Raw genomic sequence first — 21,593 nt, forward strand, 5'->3', positions numbered from 1 at the left:
TTTATTTACTTTGCTCGTCAGTAGAATCCTTTTTCAATTTTCTATCAAGATATTTGACTTGCTTGTAAGTAGAGTTTATTTTCCTTTCCTATATCTCTATGTTTATTTTGCTCGTCAGTAGAGTCCTTTTCTAATTTTATCTTTCGATGTTCAATTTGCTCACCACTAGATTTCCTTTAATTTTTCAACGAGATATTTAATTGGCTCGTCAGTAGAGTCATATTTTCATATTATAGATCAATTTTTAATTTGTTTGTAAATTAAACTTTTTCTGATTATCCATTTCTATTTTTAATTTGCTTGACAGTACAGTTCCTTCGTGCATTATTCTATCTAGATTTTTATTTTGCTCGTCAGTAGAGTCCTTTTTAATATTCTAGTCTAGATCGACATTTAAGTTGTTGACTTATTTTTTCAAGAGTGTAAAGTCCTATTTTGTCTTCTAGAGAGAAATCAAATCATTTGCTTGTCAGTAGAGTCCTTTTATCGTTTTTTTTTTGTTTTTTATATCTAAATATTTAATTTGCTCGTCAGTAGATTCCCTTTTCTATTTTTCTGTCTAAATATTTACTTGCCTCATTTTCTAGAGTCTTGTTCTCATTTTCTATATACATATTTCACTTTCCTCGCCAGTTGAGTCCTTTTTTATATTACAGATAAATATTTTACTTTCCTCGTCAGTAGAGTTCCTCTTTAATTTTTCAGTTGGCAAATTTAGTTTACTCGTCAGTAGAGTCCTATTCTACTTTCCTATCTAGATTTTTAATTTGGTCGTCAGTAGAGTCCTTTTTGCATCTTCTAGTTCGCAATTATGTTGCTCGTCAGTAGAGTCCCCATTTCTAGCTATTTAATTTGCCCTTTAATAGAGTAAAGTCTTTTTTATATTGCAGATCAAAAAATCGATATATTATTATTTGCTCATCGGTAGAGTTCTTTTTATCATATTGTAATATATAATTTACTTGTCAGTAGAATCTTTTTCTGATTATCCATTTCTATTTTTAATTTGCTCATCAGTAGAATCCCCTTTTCATCTACTAGTTTATAATTTTATTTACTCGTCAGTAAAGTCTATTTTTCATCTCCAAGTACAAATTAAGTTTGCTCGTTAGTAGAGTCCCTTTTCTAATTTGTTATCTTAATATTTAATTTGCTCGTAAGTAGAGTCTCATTTTTATTCTTCTATCTGATATTTAATTCGCTCGTCGGTAGAGTCCCTTTTCTAATTTTCTATATCAAATTTAAATTTACAATTTACATACTAAAATTCCTTTTTTAATCTTTTGTCTAGATATTTAGTTTGCTCATCAGTAGAGTTTTTAATTCATCTTTTAGTGGGATATTTAATTTGCTCGTTAGTAAAGTCCCTTTTAATATTTTTTATCTAGATATTTAATTTGTTCGTCAGTAGAGTCCTTTTCTAATTTTCCAGATTAAAAATAAGTTTGCTCATCAGTTAAGTTCCTTTTTAACTTCCCGTAGGGTAAGTTATTGTAATGGGCCGAAAATCGGAATTGAAAATTTTTACATTTCTCGACGTTTTGAAGGTTTCTGAACGTTTTGGCATACCTCAGAAAAAATGGATGTGTGTGTGTGTGTGTGTGTGTGTGTGTGTGTGTGTGTGTGTGTATGTATGTGTGGATACAAATTTCCAGTCACGTTTTAGGGCGCACGGATCAACCGATTTGAATGGTTCAAAAAACATTCGATTCCTATTGATTGGGAAAAGAGCTGATTAGTTTTTGGCTAAGGCAGGTCCAGCCGTTTCGGAGATACGGAGCAAAGAGTGCAAAAAATAGAAATCGAATTTTTGAGCGAACGGAGTATCCGATTTGAATGATCTAAAAAACATTCAATTAGTAATGATTGGGAGAAGTGTTTATTAGTTTTTGGCAAAGGCAGGCCCAGCCATTTCGAAGATTCGGAGCTAAATATGTAAAAATGGCAGTTTTTGAGAGAACTAAGCGTCCGATTTAAATGATTCAAAGAACTCTCTGCTTGTCTTAACAAAATAATTGATTTTGGAAAAAAAATTTTGTTCCAATTTTTTTTTTTTTTTTTTTTTTGTAGTATTTTGTATATCGAAAATATTTCAGATTTTATTTTTAATTCTGACTATAGTTCTAATATACTTTAGAAATAATTTCAACTCTGCAATTCGGTTTATATAATTCTTATAAATATTAGACAATGTTACTATATTTATAATAATCTATTTGAAAACATTCAATATTCCTCGATCATTTCGTTACGGTGCGGGAAGTTCCAGCAATTTGCCTCAAGGCACGATGCCATAATTGCCTCAAAACAGAATTCCACTTACAGCTAGTTAATGTTATATTTGGCTATTTAATCTGCTCGTCGGTAGAGTCCCTTTCCTGTTGTTACATGACATTTTCTGTACAATCTTTTTTTTTAAATTTTAAATCAATCTGTAAAATTAAGAAGGGGATTCTACTGGCGAACAAATTTTAATTTTTATCTAGCAATTCAAAGAAAGAACTCTACTGACGTGCAAACTTTAATTTTGATCTAGAATATTAAAAAAGGGACTACTGGCAAGCAAATTTCTAATCAAGAACATAAAATGGACTCTACTGACAATCTAATTTGATTTTGATGTAGGAAATTGAGAAAGGGACTCTACTGACGAGCAAACTTTTCTCTGATCTAGAAATTAAAAAAGGGACTCTACTGACGAGCAAACTTCATTCCGATCCAAAAAATAAAAAAGGACTCTACTGACGAGCAAACTTTAATTTTGATCTAGAAATTAAAAAAGGGACTCTACCTACGAGCCAATTTATTTTGATCTAAAATATCGAAAAAGGGACTCTACTGACGAGCAAATTAATTAAAAAAAAACTACAAAATGAAAAGACTACTAGGAGCAAATTTAAATACAATATGAAATGAGATGACTCTACTGATGAGCAAACTTCACTCTGATCTAGAAAATTAATACTGACAAGCAAATTAAATATAAATCAAATTAAATTGCAAACTAATATATGGAAAAAGGGATTCTACTGACAAGCAAATTGTAAAGCCACTAACATACTTATTATTATTATAATTATTATTGGATTTCTGTCTTATCAATTTAGAATAGTAAAAGGGACTCTACTGACTAGCAAACCGAAACTTAAATGAGAGATGTAAAAGATTAAGAAAGAACTCTACTGACTAACAAATTAAATATCGATGTAAAAGATTAAGTAAAAGAACTCTACTGACAAAGAAACTAAATATCGATGTAAAAGTTTAAGTAAAAGGACTCTACTGACAAAGAAACTAAATATCGATGTAAAAGTTTAAGTAAAAGGACTCTACTGACAAGCAAACTAAATATCGATGTAAAAGAGATTAAAAACTTACTTAATACGTTAATCTTTCTGATAGATATTTAAATCTTCATATTTTCTTATGTTTAAGATAATTTTGCACGTTAGTAGAGTCCTATTTTTTCTAATTTACGTACATTATAAAATTGACTTTTAGAAAAACGTTCTTACAACAGAGTGTATTAGATGTAACATCTTGTTACGTACATTTTACGTCTCTGTTACATAGACGTTTAAAATGGTTTAGATCTTGGATATCTTTGAAACCACATTTGACTTTCCTCTGAGCAAATATATTTCGAATCATCTTTTATTCAATTTATTTCATTTATATTAAATAATATAATAATAATAATAAATATATTTTGTTTTATTTATTATTATCTGTCACTTATTTTTTTTCTAGTATTATTTTATTATTCAAAAATTTTATTTATTTTATTGATTAATTTTATTTTTATTATTATTTGCTTTTATTTTATATTAAATCATCATACAACGGATATCATTTTGATGTAAATTCTATTCTTTGCACTCTTATTTATTTAAATTTATGTTATTATTTATTATTGTTGCTAGATGTTAAATTATTTAACAGTTGTAATAAATATTGTAATTAAAAAAAAATTAAATAATATTATTAATAATGTAATATTTAAATAATATTTTTGTAAATTTCTAATTTCAGTTTCGCTGTGATCGAGATCCTGATGTGCATTGTATCAATGCGGGGCAGCATTTTGTATACGGAACCCAGAAATTCGATGCCTTACATTTTGTACGCTAGATTAGGTCAGTATCAGTATAGTCATCAATCAAATCAAATGAAGTAAAACTTTCTTATTCCCTCAATCAATTTCCCTTTGCAGGTGTGATGTTTATAGAACTAGGCTGGCTCGGTTTGGCCATATCGTGGCTCGTCAAATCCTTCGAGACTTGTCCCAAGGTCGACTTGGGCAAAAAATTACTATTAGGTAAGAGAAAATTGATGTAGCACGATTGTAGGCCGGCGGAGATCCAGTGGTCATTTATCGCAGAATAGCGATCCTTCTCACGCAGTCAAATAATATATAACTGTTACAAATGTAGCTGAACGTACTTTGTATAGCTTGCTACGAAAAATAAATAAAAAAATAGAAAATAGATGTAGCACGATTGTAGTCCGGCGGAGGTCCAGTGGTCATTTTGTTAAGAAATAAATGGGGCAATTCTACCGTAACATAGACGATAATATAGCGCTGTCATAGCAACGCTTGTTCCTTGTTAGAGATACTGTAAAAATGTGTATCTATTTGCAGTGCGATCAGGCGTATTTTACATTAATCTTCGATGATGAAGTTCTCGTAACATTCTTTCTTGCTTAATTTATATGTAAAATACGCAATTAAATTGACATTTTTATGAGTTTCAAAGCCAAGAACAAGCCATGACAACGCTATCTTATGGGCTTTGTTACGGCAGAATTGCCCCTATGATATAAACTCATAGACATTGTGTTAATTTTTCTGTTTTTGTGGGCCAGCGGCAGTCCAGTGGTCATTTTGTTAAAAAATAAAATTTATATTATAGATATTGTGTTGATTTTTATTTTCATTAGAGCAAACATATATTTGACCACTGCCTTTCTATTCTATCGTTTTAACCACAATTGTAGGCCAGTGGTGGTCCAGTGGTCTTCATTTTGTTAAGAAAAAGAATTTATAATATAGATATTGTGTATTGATTTTTATTTTTCTTAGAAAAAACATTTATTTTATCTATTCTATTTATATATATTTAACTACTACATTTCTATCCTATCGTTTTAAACACGTTTGTAGGCCAGCGGTGGTCCAGTGGTCATTTTGTTAAAAAAAGAGTTTATATTATACATATTGTGTTAATTTTAAATTTTTATTAGAGAAAACATATATTTAACCATTATCTTTCTATTCTCGTGGGCCAGCGGAGGTCCAGTGGTCAAATTGGTTAGGAAAAAGAGATTATATTATATTAAAGTAATGGTGTTTATTTTTATTTTCATTAGAGGTGGATAAAATATAATTAATTATGTCGCCATCTAACGGTGTGCTTTAGAAATAACCAAAATCTGGTAGCTATTTTGAGCTTTAATTTTATTCTTTATTATGTAAAATATAGTTGTTTAAAATACATGGCTAAGACAACATCGGCGTTTCATTTAAGTATATTATACAAGTGGAAACATATATTTGACCACTGCCTTTCTATTCAATGGTTTTAACCACGTTTGTAGGCCAGTGGTGATCCAGTGGTCTTCATTTTGTTAAGAGATAAATTTTATTTTATAAATGTTGTATTGATTTTAATTTTTATGAGAGAAAAGATATATGTATTTAATTACTGCCTTTCTATACAATGATTTCATCTTTGTGGGGCAGCGGAGGTCCAGTGATCATTTTCTTGAGAAAAAGAGTTTATATTACTGTGTTAATTATGATTTTTGTTTTCAAGGTTTGGTTTGTTCGAGCAGCACCATTATGCTGATAATTTTGGCAACGATTTGGTGCGCCTATGATTCTGCTGGTAGGAGCTGGTTGAAGATGAAAATATACCAAAGAAGCAGGTATAATTATTATTATCGCCAAAAACTATTTTTCCATAAATATGCTAGTTTATATTCAAATTTTAAAAAAAAATGTATTAAGTAAAAGTATTTTTAACTATAACTTTTACAAAAATAATATATTTAAATTTTATTTCATATACAATAACTTAAACTTTTTCCTTTAATTTTAATATGATAATTATAATCCCAAGTGTGAGAACAGCTTTAAACGCTAAAGCCCTCAACACATTTATCCGGTTTCATATAAAAGTATTCTCGCGCGCCATATACAAAACCGCAAGTGTGATATCGGCTTTACCATAAAGCTTGTGTCACACTGTGCATTTTTCTTTTCTCGAGTTTGTTCACAATATGAATCAAATATATTTTAGTTTAATTTAACAAAAGGACATTTAACTAGGTGCAAGTGGAATCATTATAGTAGCTATATAGTAGAAATTATTTTTCAGAAAAGACAACGAACAAACGAGCAGATTTCAGTACAAACGTTCAACCAGTAACAGGAACTGGAGACAAAGGTAACAATTTTTTATAAATAATTATATATATATATATATATATATAACTTTTTATTATTATTTCAGGAAAGTTCTACGAGCATATCAAAACAGTTGGGACTCTAGATGTAAATTTCTATTTTGCTGTGTTCCTCGATCTGATAGGGTCAGGCACAATTTTGGAGACATTGCAAGGTAAATTTATATATATATATATATATATATATATATATTGTATCTAATATGTATTTACTTGTTTAATCTTTAATTCATCATATCTTTTTTACTTTTCTCGACAAAACAATGAGGCATGAATGAGGCACAGTATGAGTGCTGTTCGCAGTTACATTGGAATTATATAAAAAAAATTGATAGAAATATTAATAAATATATATTTCAAAGTTTTATTTTTTTTAGATTATTGAGCGAGTTCTTTCGAGACTTGGACGTGGTTCCAAGTGACGTCATAGCCGGTTTGGTTCTGTTGAGGAAGTTTCAAAAGTTGGAACGAGATGCCATCGTTAGACAAGTATAATTTTATAAAGTATATATATATATATATATATATATATATATATATATATATATATATAATTTATTTTTTTCAGAGAATAAACGGCACCTACGACTTCTTATCCGGTGTTCCAATCAACGCACAAACTAAATTCTTATCACTGGACAACAAGTCGGACTTTGTAAAATTTCAGGTAAATAAAATTTACTCCATCATGGTAAATTTAATAATATTTCTTTTTAGCAACTCTTTCGACTTTAAATTGTAACCTTTACCACTCGGCGTGGATTTAAAAACAATCTACCGACAAATAGGTGCCACATTCCGACGAAAACGTATCTGCTGTGAACTTCATTTTATTGAGTATGTTATGAAATTTGTTTAATATGAATTCGGTTAGTGCGTCACCTCTAATTCAGCAAAGAAAGTTGTAGGCTCAAGTTTTCGCGCGCAGCGATAAATTGTAATATATTCGATAAATAGTAGTATATTCTGTACCATTGTACTATTATCGGGCAGCCGATTAAAAAGTTTCACTTCAATATTTTTTTTTTAATTTTAGGAAGTGATCCACTACATGCACTTTGCCCAGGGCGCCTACGGCTGGCCAATGTTCCTTATGACCAACTCGGTAACCGGCCTTTGTCAACTGTGCTCGGCCATGAGGTAATTATATATAAAGTAGTCGAAAGTGACATTTAGCCTTAAGGCAAGTTCCGTGAATTTTCAAAAATGTGTTATAATTGACTTAATCAAACGAAATTGTGATTTAGAGACCGATTCTGCCGCATAACAAAAATGTTATAGCAATGCCATGTTACGCTCCGACTTCCACACATTATGCTACTGAATACTGTCAAAATGTCTATGTAATTGCTGTGCATTCAGGCGTTTTACACGTCACTTGTATGTTATGAAGATCGGTCAGAAAGACCCGGTTATCTAAGATCGTTTTTTCGACATTTGTGCGGTTTCTACGTTAGATTTTCTATCTGAGAACCCAAGAAATGCGCCTGACTGCACACCAACCGCATGACTTTTGTCAATATTCGTCAAAGTTCGTCATCACATGGCCTTGCCATAGCATTTATTTTGTTGCGCGGTAGAATCGGTCCCTTTGATATTTAGATAAAAATTTCAACTGCACAATTACATATATCATGTACGTAGTTCCACATGTTATATAATGATTTAAATGAAAGATAACAATTTTTAAACAACTAGAGACGTTCCGTGAACTACTCACTTACTATTTTACTAATTCTAAAGCCATTTCTTTCTCATTAATTCTTATAATTTATTCCAATGGCTTTTAAATTTGGGAAATTCGATGTTTGACTTATCTCACAAAAGCGCATTTTGACACAAATTTTGATAAATTTTTTAAAGTAAACTACTATTTTAGTATGTTTTTTAGGACTATAATATCTATCAATGTGAAAAAATTTACCAAAAAATCTTCTTCAACAGCCGATCTTTGTTCAAAATTAATTAACACAATTCCCACACTAGTTGAAAATGGCATTTTACCTTAAGGCAAGCTACAAAAATTAAGTTTTACATTTTTTTTTATTATTTTTTTTATTGGCTTCTTAATTACAACTAGCCACTTACAGTCTAATATAAATCGTTACTACTCTAAATAATATAAAATGTATACTTATACACTTTTCTACACATAATTCTATAACTTACACTTCGATATAAAATTAATTAAACACCTATATATTTCTGAATTAGAGTTTTAGATAAAATTTTCAACTATTTATTTCAAAAATAAAGTTATCGCCGTCAATTAAATCTTAACAAAGCCATTTTCAATAGAATTTTCTCAAACACATTTAAATTAACTGTAATTATATTAATTATATTACACAAACACTATAGCGCTTGTATGTCCTAAAATTGTAGCTTATTATTCTAAATTTTAATAATGAATTGATAATGTTTGACTCATCACATCACAAAAGCAACTTTTGACACAAATTTTGATTATAATATTCTTAGAATTAAACTATTTTCCGTATAATCGTAATATTTCAGTAAGTTCTATAAGACCATGATATATATAGCCAAAAAAAAAATCCATAAAAATCGGGTTAATTTTTTTTTTCAACAGTTCAATTACAAGAAAGCGGATCGGTAGATTTTCACCTAAAATTAATCAGTACCATTCCCAACTAATACTTTCGAACAGTTTTTGATTTTTCAAAATCGATTTGGTAGAATGAGCTCAAATGTGGACAAAAAGTTTAACACTTTTTTTCAAATGACAAAGAAACGTCTTGGCAGATCGTCTCACAAAACTCAGAAACGCTAGTTTTCATCGAGATACATTGAATGGCTTTTAAATTTTCGCAATCGGTTCACGCGTTTTTAAGAAAACGACGAAGAAACGTTTAAAATCGTCTTACACACACACTCACATACTATAACCCTTAAATGTTGGTCTCATTCGATTCAGAATGTCTTGAAACTGACTGGCGAATCGGATTTTTTGATGAAAATATAAACTTCTCCTTCGGGATTATTTAACTAATGGTTAATTGATTGATTAATTGGTTAATTGAATTTTTTCTAGGTGCTCCTGTATGCCCTGTGCCTCCAGAGACTCGAAAAGCAATGCCAATATTATTAAAGATAACTGCTGCGAATGCAATTATGCAGCCCTCAAGAGGATGTTGACCCATGGAGAGGTAGGAGACGTAACAGTTACGAAACATTAGTGAAACATAAGTCACATGATAAGCATTTTGTTTTTCTAATTATTTATGAAAGACTAACTATACCCGTTCACGCATCGCTGGTGTGTATTTTTTACATACGCGTTACAAAAAAAAAATAAAAAGTAAAAATTGACCCAAAGAATGAAAAAAAAGTTTTCGTGGCGGCCAACCTGTATCACTCGACTTAAATCAAAATATCCGATAACCTGTCCGGGAATTTACCTAACAATTTCCAAAATTTTCACGGCGATCGGACGAATGGCTCATGAATCATAACAATTATACATACACACAGACATACAAAGACATACATCTATTTTTAAAAATATATATTTTTTATAAAACAAACTTTATAAGCTGCTGTTCCAAGTAAGAAATTAATTTGTTATTCGTTTCTAATGCTTCTAATGCTTCATAATTTAACCATAAAGAATATAACGTAACAGTTACGAAACATTGGTGAAACAGAAACGTTTCACAAATGTTTGCTTGGTAAGAATGTAACGAAAGTGACAAGAACGTAACATTAATGAAACACTCTAAAGTAGTTATACAGTTTTTTTATTCCTACATATTAAAATTTAATTAGAAACATTTAGGACATTTATGTAACAGGTAAGAAACGCAACAAACAGGTAACATTATTGAAACAAACGTGGAGTCACGTGACAAACACTTCTTAAAATTATTAACAATTATTATATTTATTAGTGAAGCAAGTTGAGGGAATGTAAGTAAGGAACCGCAATTTTTTTGCCATAACATTTTTATTTATTTATATTTTTAGTTGTTCATAAAACGTACTAAATATTAGGAATATAACGTAACAGTTACGCAATAATGGTGAAACAGACATGTTTTTGCTGTAACAAGCTAAAGCAGTTCCAAAGATATTTTGTTACCAACAATAATAATTCACGTCGGGGTCACCAATTGTACAGTCTTACCAACTATATATTTATTTTATAAACGATAAAAACACGATTTAACTTTGATGATGATTTAATTTTATCAGAAAATACGAACACGTAAACTTGTGAGATCAAACAATATTTTATTGACGTATAAACCAAAGATGATTGTGATTGCTTAGATAACTTTTTTGTTTTATTAATTATGGCAAGATGTCAGGAGGACCCCATATATGTAACAAGAACGTAACATGAGTGAAACATGCTGAAATAGTTCTACATTTTGCAAGAAAGCGAGAACAAAACAAGACAATTAGTAGTATTGAGTTTAATAATAACATTATTATTTTTTCAGATTGAAGTGGTTTATGCGACTTATCATGTGGATGTGGGTGAAACTCCATTTTTCATAGCAGTCGATTATACGAAGAGGAAAATTGTTATTAGTATTCGAGGAACTTTAAGCATGAAGGTAATTCATAAATAAATATATAGGACCACCCTAATATAATATATATATATTTCAAATTATTAAAAAAAAATCTCTAAAAGTTTTAGCTCTTAATATTAACATTTAGATAGTCCACAATTCAATTAAGACAGACGTTTGTATATTTATTATTAACATATATCATTAAGTGAGCACTTGCGCCATCTGTGATGGCAGACTTGTTTTTTGATGGCAATTTATTACAGATTATTTAAGTATGTACTTAACCAATTAAACCAATATTTTGCTGCAAAATTAATTTTGATGCCACAATGAATAAATATTTTGTTAAACAATTCACGTGGATTTAATTAGAGGTCAAGTGTTTTATAAATATTTTTAAGTGTCATTGTATTCGAGTTCACAAATTCTATCACAGATGGCACAAGAATTTACTTAATTATTTATATTACAAAAAATGCGGACTATCTAAATGTTAAGATTAGGACTTGAAACTTTCAGAGAATATTCTTTTATCAATTTGAAACCATTTGAGCCCTTGGGAGAAAAGAAATTCGAAAATGTCCATATTAAGGACCACCCTAATATATGTGTGCGTGTATGTGTGTAAATTTATCATTTATTGCAGGATATTATCACCGATCTAAATGCTGAAGGTGAACCCTTGCCCTTAAATCCTCCGAAAGAAGATTGGCTCGGTCACAAAGGTAATGATTCGATTGATCTTAATATACATTTGAAAATTAAAATTTTTAAATATATATATATATATATATATATATATATATATTTATATATTGATTTAATTTTAGGTATGGTGCAAGCTGCCCAATATATATTAAACGAGTTGGAGCAGGATCAACTTTTGGAAAAGGCTTTCGAATTGAATCCTGCTCGAGGAACCAGAGATTTTGGTAACAACACACATTTTGCATATAATGGAATCAACAATTCTACTCTATTGAGTAAAAAAAAAAAATTATAACACTGTGATGAACATTTTCAATATCGTACTCTATCAAGTAAAGAAAATTATTAAACATTACACTTCGATGATCACATTTTTAATATTATACTCTATTGAGTACACAAATGTAATGAACAACATAATATACAAAAGTAATAGATAATGTATTTGTTGTTTTTTAGGTCTAGTTATAGTAGGACACAGTCTGGGAGCTGGCACGGCTGCAATATTAGCAATCCTGATGCAAGAAAAGTATGAACACTTGATTTGCTACAGTTATAGTCCTCCCGGAGGCTTACTCAGGTAAGAATCGAACAACAATTACCAGAAATTATGAGAGATTTAAAATTAACATCAACTTGTACTTTACGATAATTATATTATATACATAGCTATAGTTTTTGACTAAAGAATTAGGAAAATACTAACATTATCTTTATCAAAGAATATTTTAGAATATGTAATATTATATATTATATAATACTATATCTGACCTGCAATATTTCTTTAAATACAAAGTATTTGTTAATTCATAAAATGAGATTTAAAATGTTTTCTATCTATTTTTTAGTATGCCAGCCGTGGAGCACAGTAAGAAGTTTGTAACGTCTGTCGTTGTTGGCAAAGATGTCGTTCCTCGAATAGGTAAGTTTTGTCGAGGACTCTTAATTAATTAACACTCTAATTAATAATTAAGTGTTTATTTCATTATGATTAAATTATTTTATAAACTAAATTAATTAATTAAGCTTTAAACAGAAAACTTATTCTATGCGGAATATGCAAATAAAATTTCATCGTCATAAACTATGTAAAACAGTATAAGGTTGATTTTTATATTCAACGTATCAACGCATCAAACGTTAAATTTTCACATTATAAAATAAAAAAAGACTCTACTGACGAGCAAATTGGATATAAAAGCTCGAAATAGGAGAAGGACTCTACAGACAAGCAACCTAAAATTTTGAACTTTAAATGAAAAAAAAAATTACAAACGAGTAAACTAAATCTACAACTATAAAATGAAAAAGGGACTCTACTGACAAACTAAGCCTACTCTACAGACGAGCAAATTCGAATATAAAAGTTAAATGAAAAAAAAGACTCTACAAACGAGTATACTAAATCTAGGTTTTTGAAATGACAAAATAACGAAACAATTGCTTTTAGAAAAAAATATTTTAATTTTTTTTTTCGAAAAGTTTTTTTTTGTATATCGAAAATAATTCAGATTTCAATTTTAATTCCGGTTAAAGTTCTAAAGCTCACTTATAATTTTTAAGTGAATAATTTTAACTTTGTAATTCAGTTTATATAATTTTTATAAATCTGACAAGCAAGTAAATTGAAAAGTAAAATGTAAAAAAACTCTACTGACCAGCAAATTAAGAAAAAAGTGATAAAATGAACTCTACTGACGAACAAATTATTAAAATAATAAAATTAATTATATTAATCTCATGAAAAAAATACTACTGATAAAGGAAGGTAAATATAAAACTTTGAAATGAAAAAGGACTTACTGACGAACAAATTGGATATAAATCTAGAACTTTTGACTACTGGAGGAAAAAAGGAACTCTACTGACAAGCAAATTGAATCAAAATAAACTTATAAATGAAAAAAAAACTTTACTGACAAGCAAATTAAATATATATGGACGTTGAAACAAAAAAGAAACTCTACCGACAAGCAAATTAAGAACAATTGTGAAAAAGATTCCACTAACAAGCAATTAGTAAAAAAAAAGTGACGAACATTTTTATTAGTCTATCTTTATTAGTTTTCATAAAGTGACGAACAATTTATGAAAATAATTACATGGATGAAAAAAAGACTCCACTGATAAGCATATGGCATCAAAATGGACTGTGAAATGAAACCAGAGACTCTACTGACAAGCAAATAAAAAAAAAGTGATAGAGTAAATTGGAAAAAGAATGTAAAAAGGACTCTAATGACAAACAAAATATGATAAGAACATTAGATATATTATTATGGTTGTTTTGCACAACAAGCCAGAAAAAAATAATAATATTTCGATATGTTATTGTAAATAGTTGTAATCTAACTAGATAGGTTTTATATATTAGGGTATTTAGATTTTGCAACAATCGAAAATGACCTAACCTTTAATGACCTCTGTCATATTTTCTCCAAATTAATTTCGAACTAAAAACTTTCGAAATAAAAACTAAATTAATTTCGAATAATAATAATTGATTTAATAATAATTTTAGTTTGTCATTACAATAATTGGTTAGTTTTATATATGAATGTACTCACATTAGTTTTTTTATTCAGTTATCATTCTCTATTTTCTTCAATAAAAATGAAACATATCTCCTTTTGCATAACGCGAACAAACACAACAATTTTATCATATATGTACTTCTTGTACAACATAAACATAAACAATCATGTTTTACCAATACTAATAATGAAAATTAATAATAGTTAATTAATAAAGATTATCAAGTAATTAACATTTTAAAACGCATTTTTCTACCAACGATTTCTTAACTGTCAAACACCGAACAACCGCCATATTTCTTTCATAAACTCGCGTGAAGTTGGTGTTCGGTGTGAAGTTAACCACTAATGCTTAAATCAAAAAAAGCGTTAAATAAATTTAAATTTAAAAAAATCTAATTTATTTATGAATTATGATTAAACATATAATTGAGCCGCTCAGTGCACACATCGATTAACTCCACAAAACAAAAAGTTGAGAAACGCGATGATGTAATGTATATTGTTATTTAAAATGATAATATGAATTCAAATATAAATGTAGAAGCGTTGATGCACGGCCAGAACAGACACAGTGTTACTGAAACGATTTACATTATACAGAGTATGGAGTTAATCGAAATGGCTTCTGAAATAAATTACTTATTATTCAATGGCCAAAAAAAATGCCATTTAACGGTGCTAATCTTTATTATTCCGGAAAGTTATTATAAATAGTAAAAGTTATGATTATACCAAGTTCTTTCCCACTAATATCTCAGTTTTTTCAAAAAGTGGAGTTAGTCGATGTGTGCACTGAGCGGCTCATTTATCGATTTGAAAAACATTTTAAAACGCATTTTTCTACCAACGATTTCTTAACTGTCAAACACCGAACAACCGCCATATTTCTTTCATAAACTCGCGTGAAGTTGGTGTTCGGTGTGAAGTTAACCACTAATGCCTTATGTCAAAAAAGCGTTAAATAAATTTAAATTTAAAAAATCTAATTTATTTATGAATTATGATTAAACATATAATTATCGATTTGAAAAACATTTTAAAATACATTTTTTTACCAACGAATTCCTTAACTGTCAAACACCGAACAGCCGCCATATTTTCTTTTCCAAAGTTGGTGTTCGGTGTGAAGTTAACCACTAACGCTTATGTCAAAATGTTAAATAAATTTAATTTTAATTCTTTTTATTCATTTATAAATTACGATTAAACTTAATTATTAATTAATCTATGTCTTTTCAATTAGGTCTGCACCAAATGGAGGCCCTAAGAGCCGACCTTATAAACGCTATTAAAAGATCCGTCGATCCGAAATGGAAAACGATAGCGTGTGCCACGATGTGCTGCTGCTGCACCTCGTGCGCCCCTCAGCCGACGAGCGTCAGCAGGATGAGGTCGGACGATAATACGATCGATGATTATAAATTAGTAAGTAGATATATATTAATAATATTTATTAGAATATTGAGAATTAAGAGGCCCAAATTTTGTAAAAAAATAGAAATGTTATGGTAGTTGCAAGCAAACTTCGGTGCGCATAAAACCTAACCTCCAAAAGGAACAAATGTGGAATAACAATTTTATCATAGTGCTTATTTTATTTATTTAACTTATTTTTTCTATCACTTTGTTAACGCATGGGTCAATTATCAGGGGATAAAATAGAAATGTTATATTACGGTTACTGACGAGCAAAGTACATATCTAGATTATTTTCAAAATCTCTTTAATAGTGTAGATAAAAAATGAAAAAAAGGAACTATACTGACGAGTAAATTACATATTTGAGTTATTTTGTTCTCGAAAATAATATTTTACTAATTTATTTATCAATCTAGAGAAAAAAATTAAAAGGAACTCTACTGAAAGTAAAAATGTATAAAGGAAAGGAAAAAAGGACTCTACTGACAAGCAAAAAAATGAAAAAGGAACTCTCTTTAATAATGTAGATAAAAAATTAAAAAGGGACTCTACTGACGAGTAGAGTAAAAATCTAGAAAGGAAAGGAAAAAAGGACTCTACTGACGACCAAAACAAAACTATAAAAGGAACTCTACTGACGAGCAAATTTAAATATATTGAATAATTTGTTGTCGAAAATAATATTTTAAAATCTAGATAAAAACTGAAAAAGGGACTCTACTGACGAGCAAATTAATCTATAAAATCTAAAAATTTACAAAGGCAATAAAAAAGGACTCTACCGACGAGCAAAAAAATGATAACGGAACTCTACTGACGAGCAAAGTATATATCTAGGTTATTTTCTTGTCAAAAATAATATTTTACAATTTGTTCCAAATTTGTTCGTCAGTAGATTTCTTTTTAATAAGAAAAACAATTCAAACAAACAAGAAAATTTGTGAGGTAAAGCCTGAGAAGCTTGTTAAACACATCTTTTCTAGTCGAGAGTGAATTTATTTCGAAAAAAATAGAAATATCATATTACGGGTCTATATATAGATTATATATATAGATAGATTATAATCATATGAGTTCGTAGTCACAAACTGTCCGAAAGCTATGTCTTTGCTGTTTGACACACAAAACCTAACCTCCAAAAGGTAAAAACGTCAGAATATTACTTTAGTTAGACTTCACAAATATGTATTATCAAAGTGACATCAGATAGTTGCACTATTAAATAGATAAAATTGTTATTTGTTATTTGTGCGTTTTGTAGGTTAGATTTTATGTGTCAAACAGCAAAAATTTAGCTTTTGGACAGTTTGTGTCTATGAACTCATACGATTATAGGCCCGCAATATGATATTTCTATTTTATCCAAGATAAATTCACTCTCGATTTGAAAAGATGTGTTTAACGAGCTCCTCAGACTTCACCTCACGAATTTTCTTATAAAAAAGAACTTTACTGACGAACGAAATTCGGAAAAAATGATGACATTTTATTTTAGACAACAAAACAACCTAGATATCAAATTTGCTCGTCAGTAGAGTTTCTTTTTTAGTTTTTTGCTCGTCAGTAGAGTCCTTTTTTCATTGCCTTTGTAAATTTTTAGATTTTATAGATTACTTTGCTCGTCAGTAGAGTCCCTTTTTCAGTTTTTATCTATCTTTAAAATATTATTTTCGACAACAAATTATTCAATATATTTGAATTTGCTTGTCAGTAGAGTTCCTTTTTTATTTTTTTTGCTTGTCAGTAGAGTCCTTTTTTCCTTTCCTTTATACATTTTTACTTTCAGTAGAGTTCCTTTTAATTTTTTTTCTAGATTGATAAATAAATTAGTAAAATATTATTTTCGAGAACAAAATAACTCAAATATGTAATTTGCTCGTCAGTAGAGTTCCTTCATTTTTTTCGCTCGCCAGTAGAGTCCTTTTTTATCTAGATTTTGTTCGTCACCAAAGTCCACTTTTATAATTATCTATATAGATCATTTTTCAATTTGCTCGTCAGTAGAGTTCACTTTTATGAATTTTTATTTAGATGTTTAATTTGCTCGTCAGTAGAGTCATTTTCCTCTGTCTTATTTTCAAATATTTAATTTGCTCAAAGTTTCTTTTTAATTCCTTAGTCTGTACTGGCAATTAATTTAGAAAAAAAAATATATAAAAAAAGGATTCTACTGACAAACAACGTATGGGAAAAATTTAAAAAGAACTCTACTGTCGAACAAATTCTGTGAGAAAATATTCAAATGTTATAAATTTAACAAAAAAAAACTCTACTGTCGAGCAAACTGAAATAAAAGAAAAAAAAGGAACTCTACTGACGAGCAAATTCAAGATAAATTTAAAATATTACTTCAGACAATAAAAGGACTCTACTGACAAACAAATTAAAAAAAAACTTTTTGATATTAGATTAGATAACAAAAAAACCTTACTGACAAGCAAATTACATATAGATAGAAAATTAGAACAAGACTCTACCGACGAGCAACCTAAATATGTAGATAGATAATTAGATAAGGACTCTACTGACGAGAGAATAATTATCTAGACAAATTAAATATCTACATAAAACTGAAAAAAGGGCTCTACTGACAAACAAATTAAATATCTAGATAGAATATGAGAACAGGAGTCGCTAATGGGGGCGTGCAAAGAGCAGTATAAGAAGGAATTCTACTGACTAGTAAATAAGATGATAAAAAGAGGAGTTGCCTTGTGAAAAATACAAATAGTACTGTATTATAATTTTTAATATATAAAATAAAATTCTTTGCATTCTTATTTTAGGAAACTGTTATTTATGCACTAATTAATTTTATAATTTAATTAATGTTTCTTTGTTTTTAGGAAAAAGTATCTGCCAGGTGTAACTCGGCACATCCAAATGACTCTTCCATAGCTTTAACTCTACATAGGCCATTGTAAGTATTCATATAAATAAATATATATATATATATATATATATATATATATACATACTTATAATAATTTATTTATATTCTAGATATCCTCCTGGAAAAATAATCCACATCGTTAGAAACCATTCAGGAGTCATCGAGTAAGTATTCGAACCAAAATTCTTATCCCACTTCTGCTTTAATAAATATTTTTAACTCTCATCCCACTTCTTCAATAATGAATATTTTATTATTATATATCTCCTAACCCTATACATATAATTTGCTTGTCAGTAGAGTCCTTTTTTAGATGACCAGATCGATTATTGTTTATTTATTTGTTCATCGGTAGAGTATTTTTTTAATATCCTAGATCAAAATCAAGTTTGTTCGTCAGTAGAGTCAGTAGAACTCTTTTTTAAAATTAAATTTGCTTGTCAGTAGAGTCCCTTTTCATTCATACAGACTATAATTAAGCTTGCTTGTCAGTAGAGTTCACATATTTATACTTCTAAATCGACATTTCAATTTTATCATCAGTAGAGTTTTTTTTCTAGTATTTAGATTAACATTAATACGTTTGCTCGTCAGTAGAGTCCTTTTTTGTCTCTTGAAGATGAATATATAATTTGGTAAATCAGTGGTGTCCCATTTAAATCTTTTAGCATCTAGATCAAAATCGAGTTTGCTCGTCAGTAGAGTTCTTTTTCAAAATTATATTTGTTCGCCAGTAGAGTCTTCTCCTCGCATCTTTTACATTAAAATCAAGTTTGGTCGTCAGTAGAGTTTTTTACTTTACAATCTGCTATTTTTCTAAACAATTTGCTCGTCAGTAGAGTCCTTTTCTTGTTTTCCATCCAAATACTAAATTTGCTCATCAGTAGAGTCCTTTTATTATTTCCATCCAAATACCAAATTTGCTCGTCAGTAGAGTCCTTTTCTTGTTTCCATCCAAATACCAAATTTGCTCATCAGTAGAGCCCTTTTATTATCTTCCATCCAAATACCAAATTTGCTCATCAGTAGAGTCCTTTTCTTGTTTTCCATCCAAATATCAAATTTGCTTGTCAGTAGAGTCCTTTTGTCATCTTTTACCTAAATGTCAAATTTGCTTGTCAGTAGAGTCCTTTTCTCATTTTTCACTTACATTTTGAAACTTATTTGCTCGCCAGTACACTACTGACGAGCAAATTAATAGAAAAAATATATAGGGACTCTACTGACGAGCAAATTTAATAAAATTTATGCTCTACTGATAAAAAATAATACAAAAGAACTCTACTGACGAGCAAATCTAGAAAAATGTCATAAAAGAACTCTACTCTGAAGAACAAGTTTGAAAAAAAAAGTGTTGAAAAGAACTTTACTGACAAAAAAAATCAGAAAAAGTGTAAAAAGAACTCTACTGACTAACGGATTTAAAAAAAAAATTAAAAGGACTCTACTGACGGGCAAATTAGACAAAAACTTTTAAAATGAACTCTACTGAAGAGCAATTTGAGAAAATGTCATAAAAGGACTCTACTGACGAGCAAATATGAAACAGATGATAACAAATAATAATAAAATTAAATTAATTGAGAAAATATTAAAAAGGGACTCTACTGACGCGCAAATCTAAAACAAGTGAGAAAAAGAACTCTACTTACTAACAAATTAATTTAAATAAATAAAGTAAAAGGAACTCTACTGACGAACAAATTCCGAAAAGAGTACAAAATGTTATGTTAGAAAAATTGAATTTTGTGCCAAACTTTTGGTAATATAATAAAAAGAGACTCTACTGACGACTCTACTTATACTATCATGTCCAAAAATCTTTAAAAAAAACTTAAAAAATATCAATAGACGACCCCTTTAATGAACCTTTACAATTCTTATCCCACTTCTGCTTTAATAAATGTCTTTCTATTCTCATCCCACTTCTGTTTCATCAAATAACTTTTAAATCTGTTTCTTTAGTACCACAAGAAGTGCTTCCAGTTCGTCTCGAGAAAAGACATTCCGTGCAGTCTGGTGTGACAATGCAGACTTCGATGAGGTCCTGATATCACCCGTAATGGTGCAGGACCATATGCCCGATCAGGTCCTGCTGGCACTCAACAAGGTGATTTTGTAGTAGTCGAAAGAAATTTGAAAGACTGAGATACATTCTTGAGATAAAAGACAGAAATTAAATAAGCCCCAAGAAATTAAATAAGCCTTCGATAAGGGTAGTCGAATGAATACTTGCATTCGATGTACTTTTAAAAGACAACATTTAATTTTATACGAAGACTTGAGTAATTAATATGAACTTGTAATTAATATGAAGTCTTAATACAAAGTGGAACACCTTCTCGATACAAAAATGTTTTGGTTTCCATTAATTGAAAGGTTACTCAAGTTATATTGCAAATTTCTTGTTATCAATATATATATTTTACTAAGCCGATTATTTTATACCGGTGGACTTTTTATTATATCTCAGGAATGTAATTTAAAGTACATTTAGTCGTATGGCTGTAAAATAGTTGTCTAATTTAGTTTTTTAGTTGAGTTTGTTTGTGTCACAAATGTTTGAGGTTATGTTCAAGTCAATATTAGTTTTTATGCTAAATTTAGCGCTTATGTAATACATTTTGCTTGTAATGTGCCAAAAATGTAAAGTTATGCTTAATTTAGCTAATATATATATATATAGTGTAAAATATGCATAAATATAACTAATTAATAATTTACAAAAGACTTACCTGCATTTTTTTTGTACTGTCAAATTTGTGCAACGATTACACAATTTAGTAATAGCACAAAACTAAGCACTACACAAGATTAAAACTTATTTAAAACACTTATTTAAGGTATCTAAACGTTGTTTTAAAACTAGTAAAAATGAATAAATGCAAATAAAATCGTTTTTAAATTTTTACAACGCAACTGTCAAACAAAAAAAGCAGCCATTTTGTGTCCTTTAAGGCATCCTGCGTCCTGATTGGTGGAAACACAGGGTTGCCTAATGGCGCGCATTACGACAAGTTTAAA

General features: G+C 29.2%; 1 protein-coding gene across 1 annotated transcript; it reads left to right on the top strand.

The window, feature by feature from the left end:
• The first annotated feature begins 811 nt into the window (after positions 1-811).
• LOC113378334 (sn1-specific diacylglycerol lipase alpha-like) lies at positions 812-20,750 on the top strand. Its single transcript, XM_026618874.1, has 19 exons — positions 812-867; positions 4,033-4,136; positions 4,214-4,318; positions 5,817-5,928; positions 6,381-6,449; positions 6,516-6,623; positions 6,846-6,957; positions 7,037-7,135; positions 7,505-7,608; positions 9,524-9,638; positions 10,935-11,051; positions 11,659-11,737; positions 11,843-11,944; positions 12,180-12,300; positions 12,569-12,642; positions 15,501-15,682; positions 18,523-18,596; positions 18,680-18,733; positions 20,535-20,750. Exons 1-19 carry the CDS (start codon positions 812-814, stop codon positions 20,689-20,691), a joined length of 1,944 nt encoding a protein of 647 aa, XP_026474659.1. The 3' UTR covers positions 20,692-20,750.
• The last annotated feature ends 843 nt before the right edge of the window (positions 20,751-21,593 follow it).

This window comes from Ctenocephalides felis, unplaced genomic scaffold (assembly GCF_003426905.1).
Source record: "Ctenocephalides felis isolate EL2017-DRISC unplaced genomic scaffold, ASM342690v1 CF-g0.4_SCAFFOLD_01886, whole genome shotgun sequence".
In the NCBI taxonomy this organism is placed as follows: Eukaryota; Metazoa; Arthropoda; class Insecta; order Siphonaptera; family Pulicidae; genus Ctenocephalides; species Ctenocephalides felis.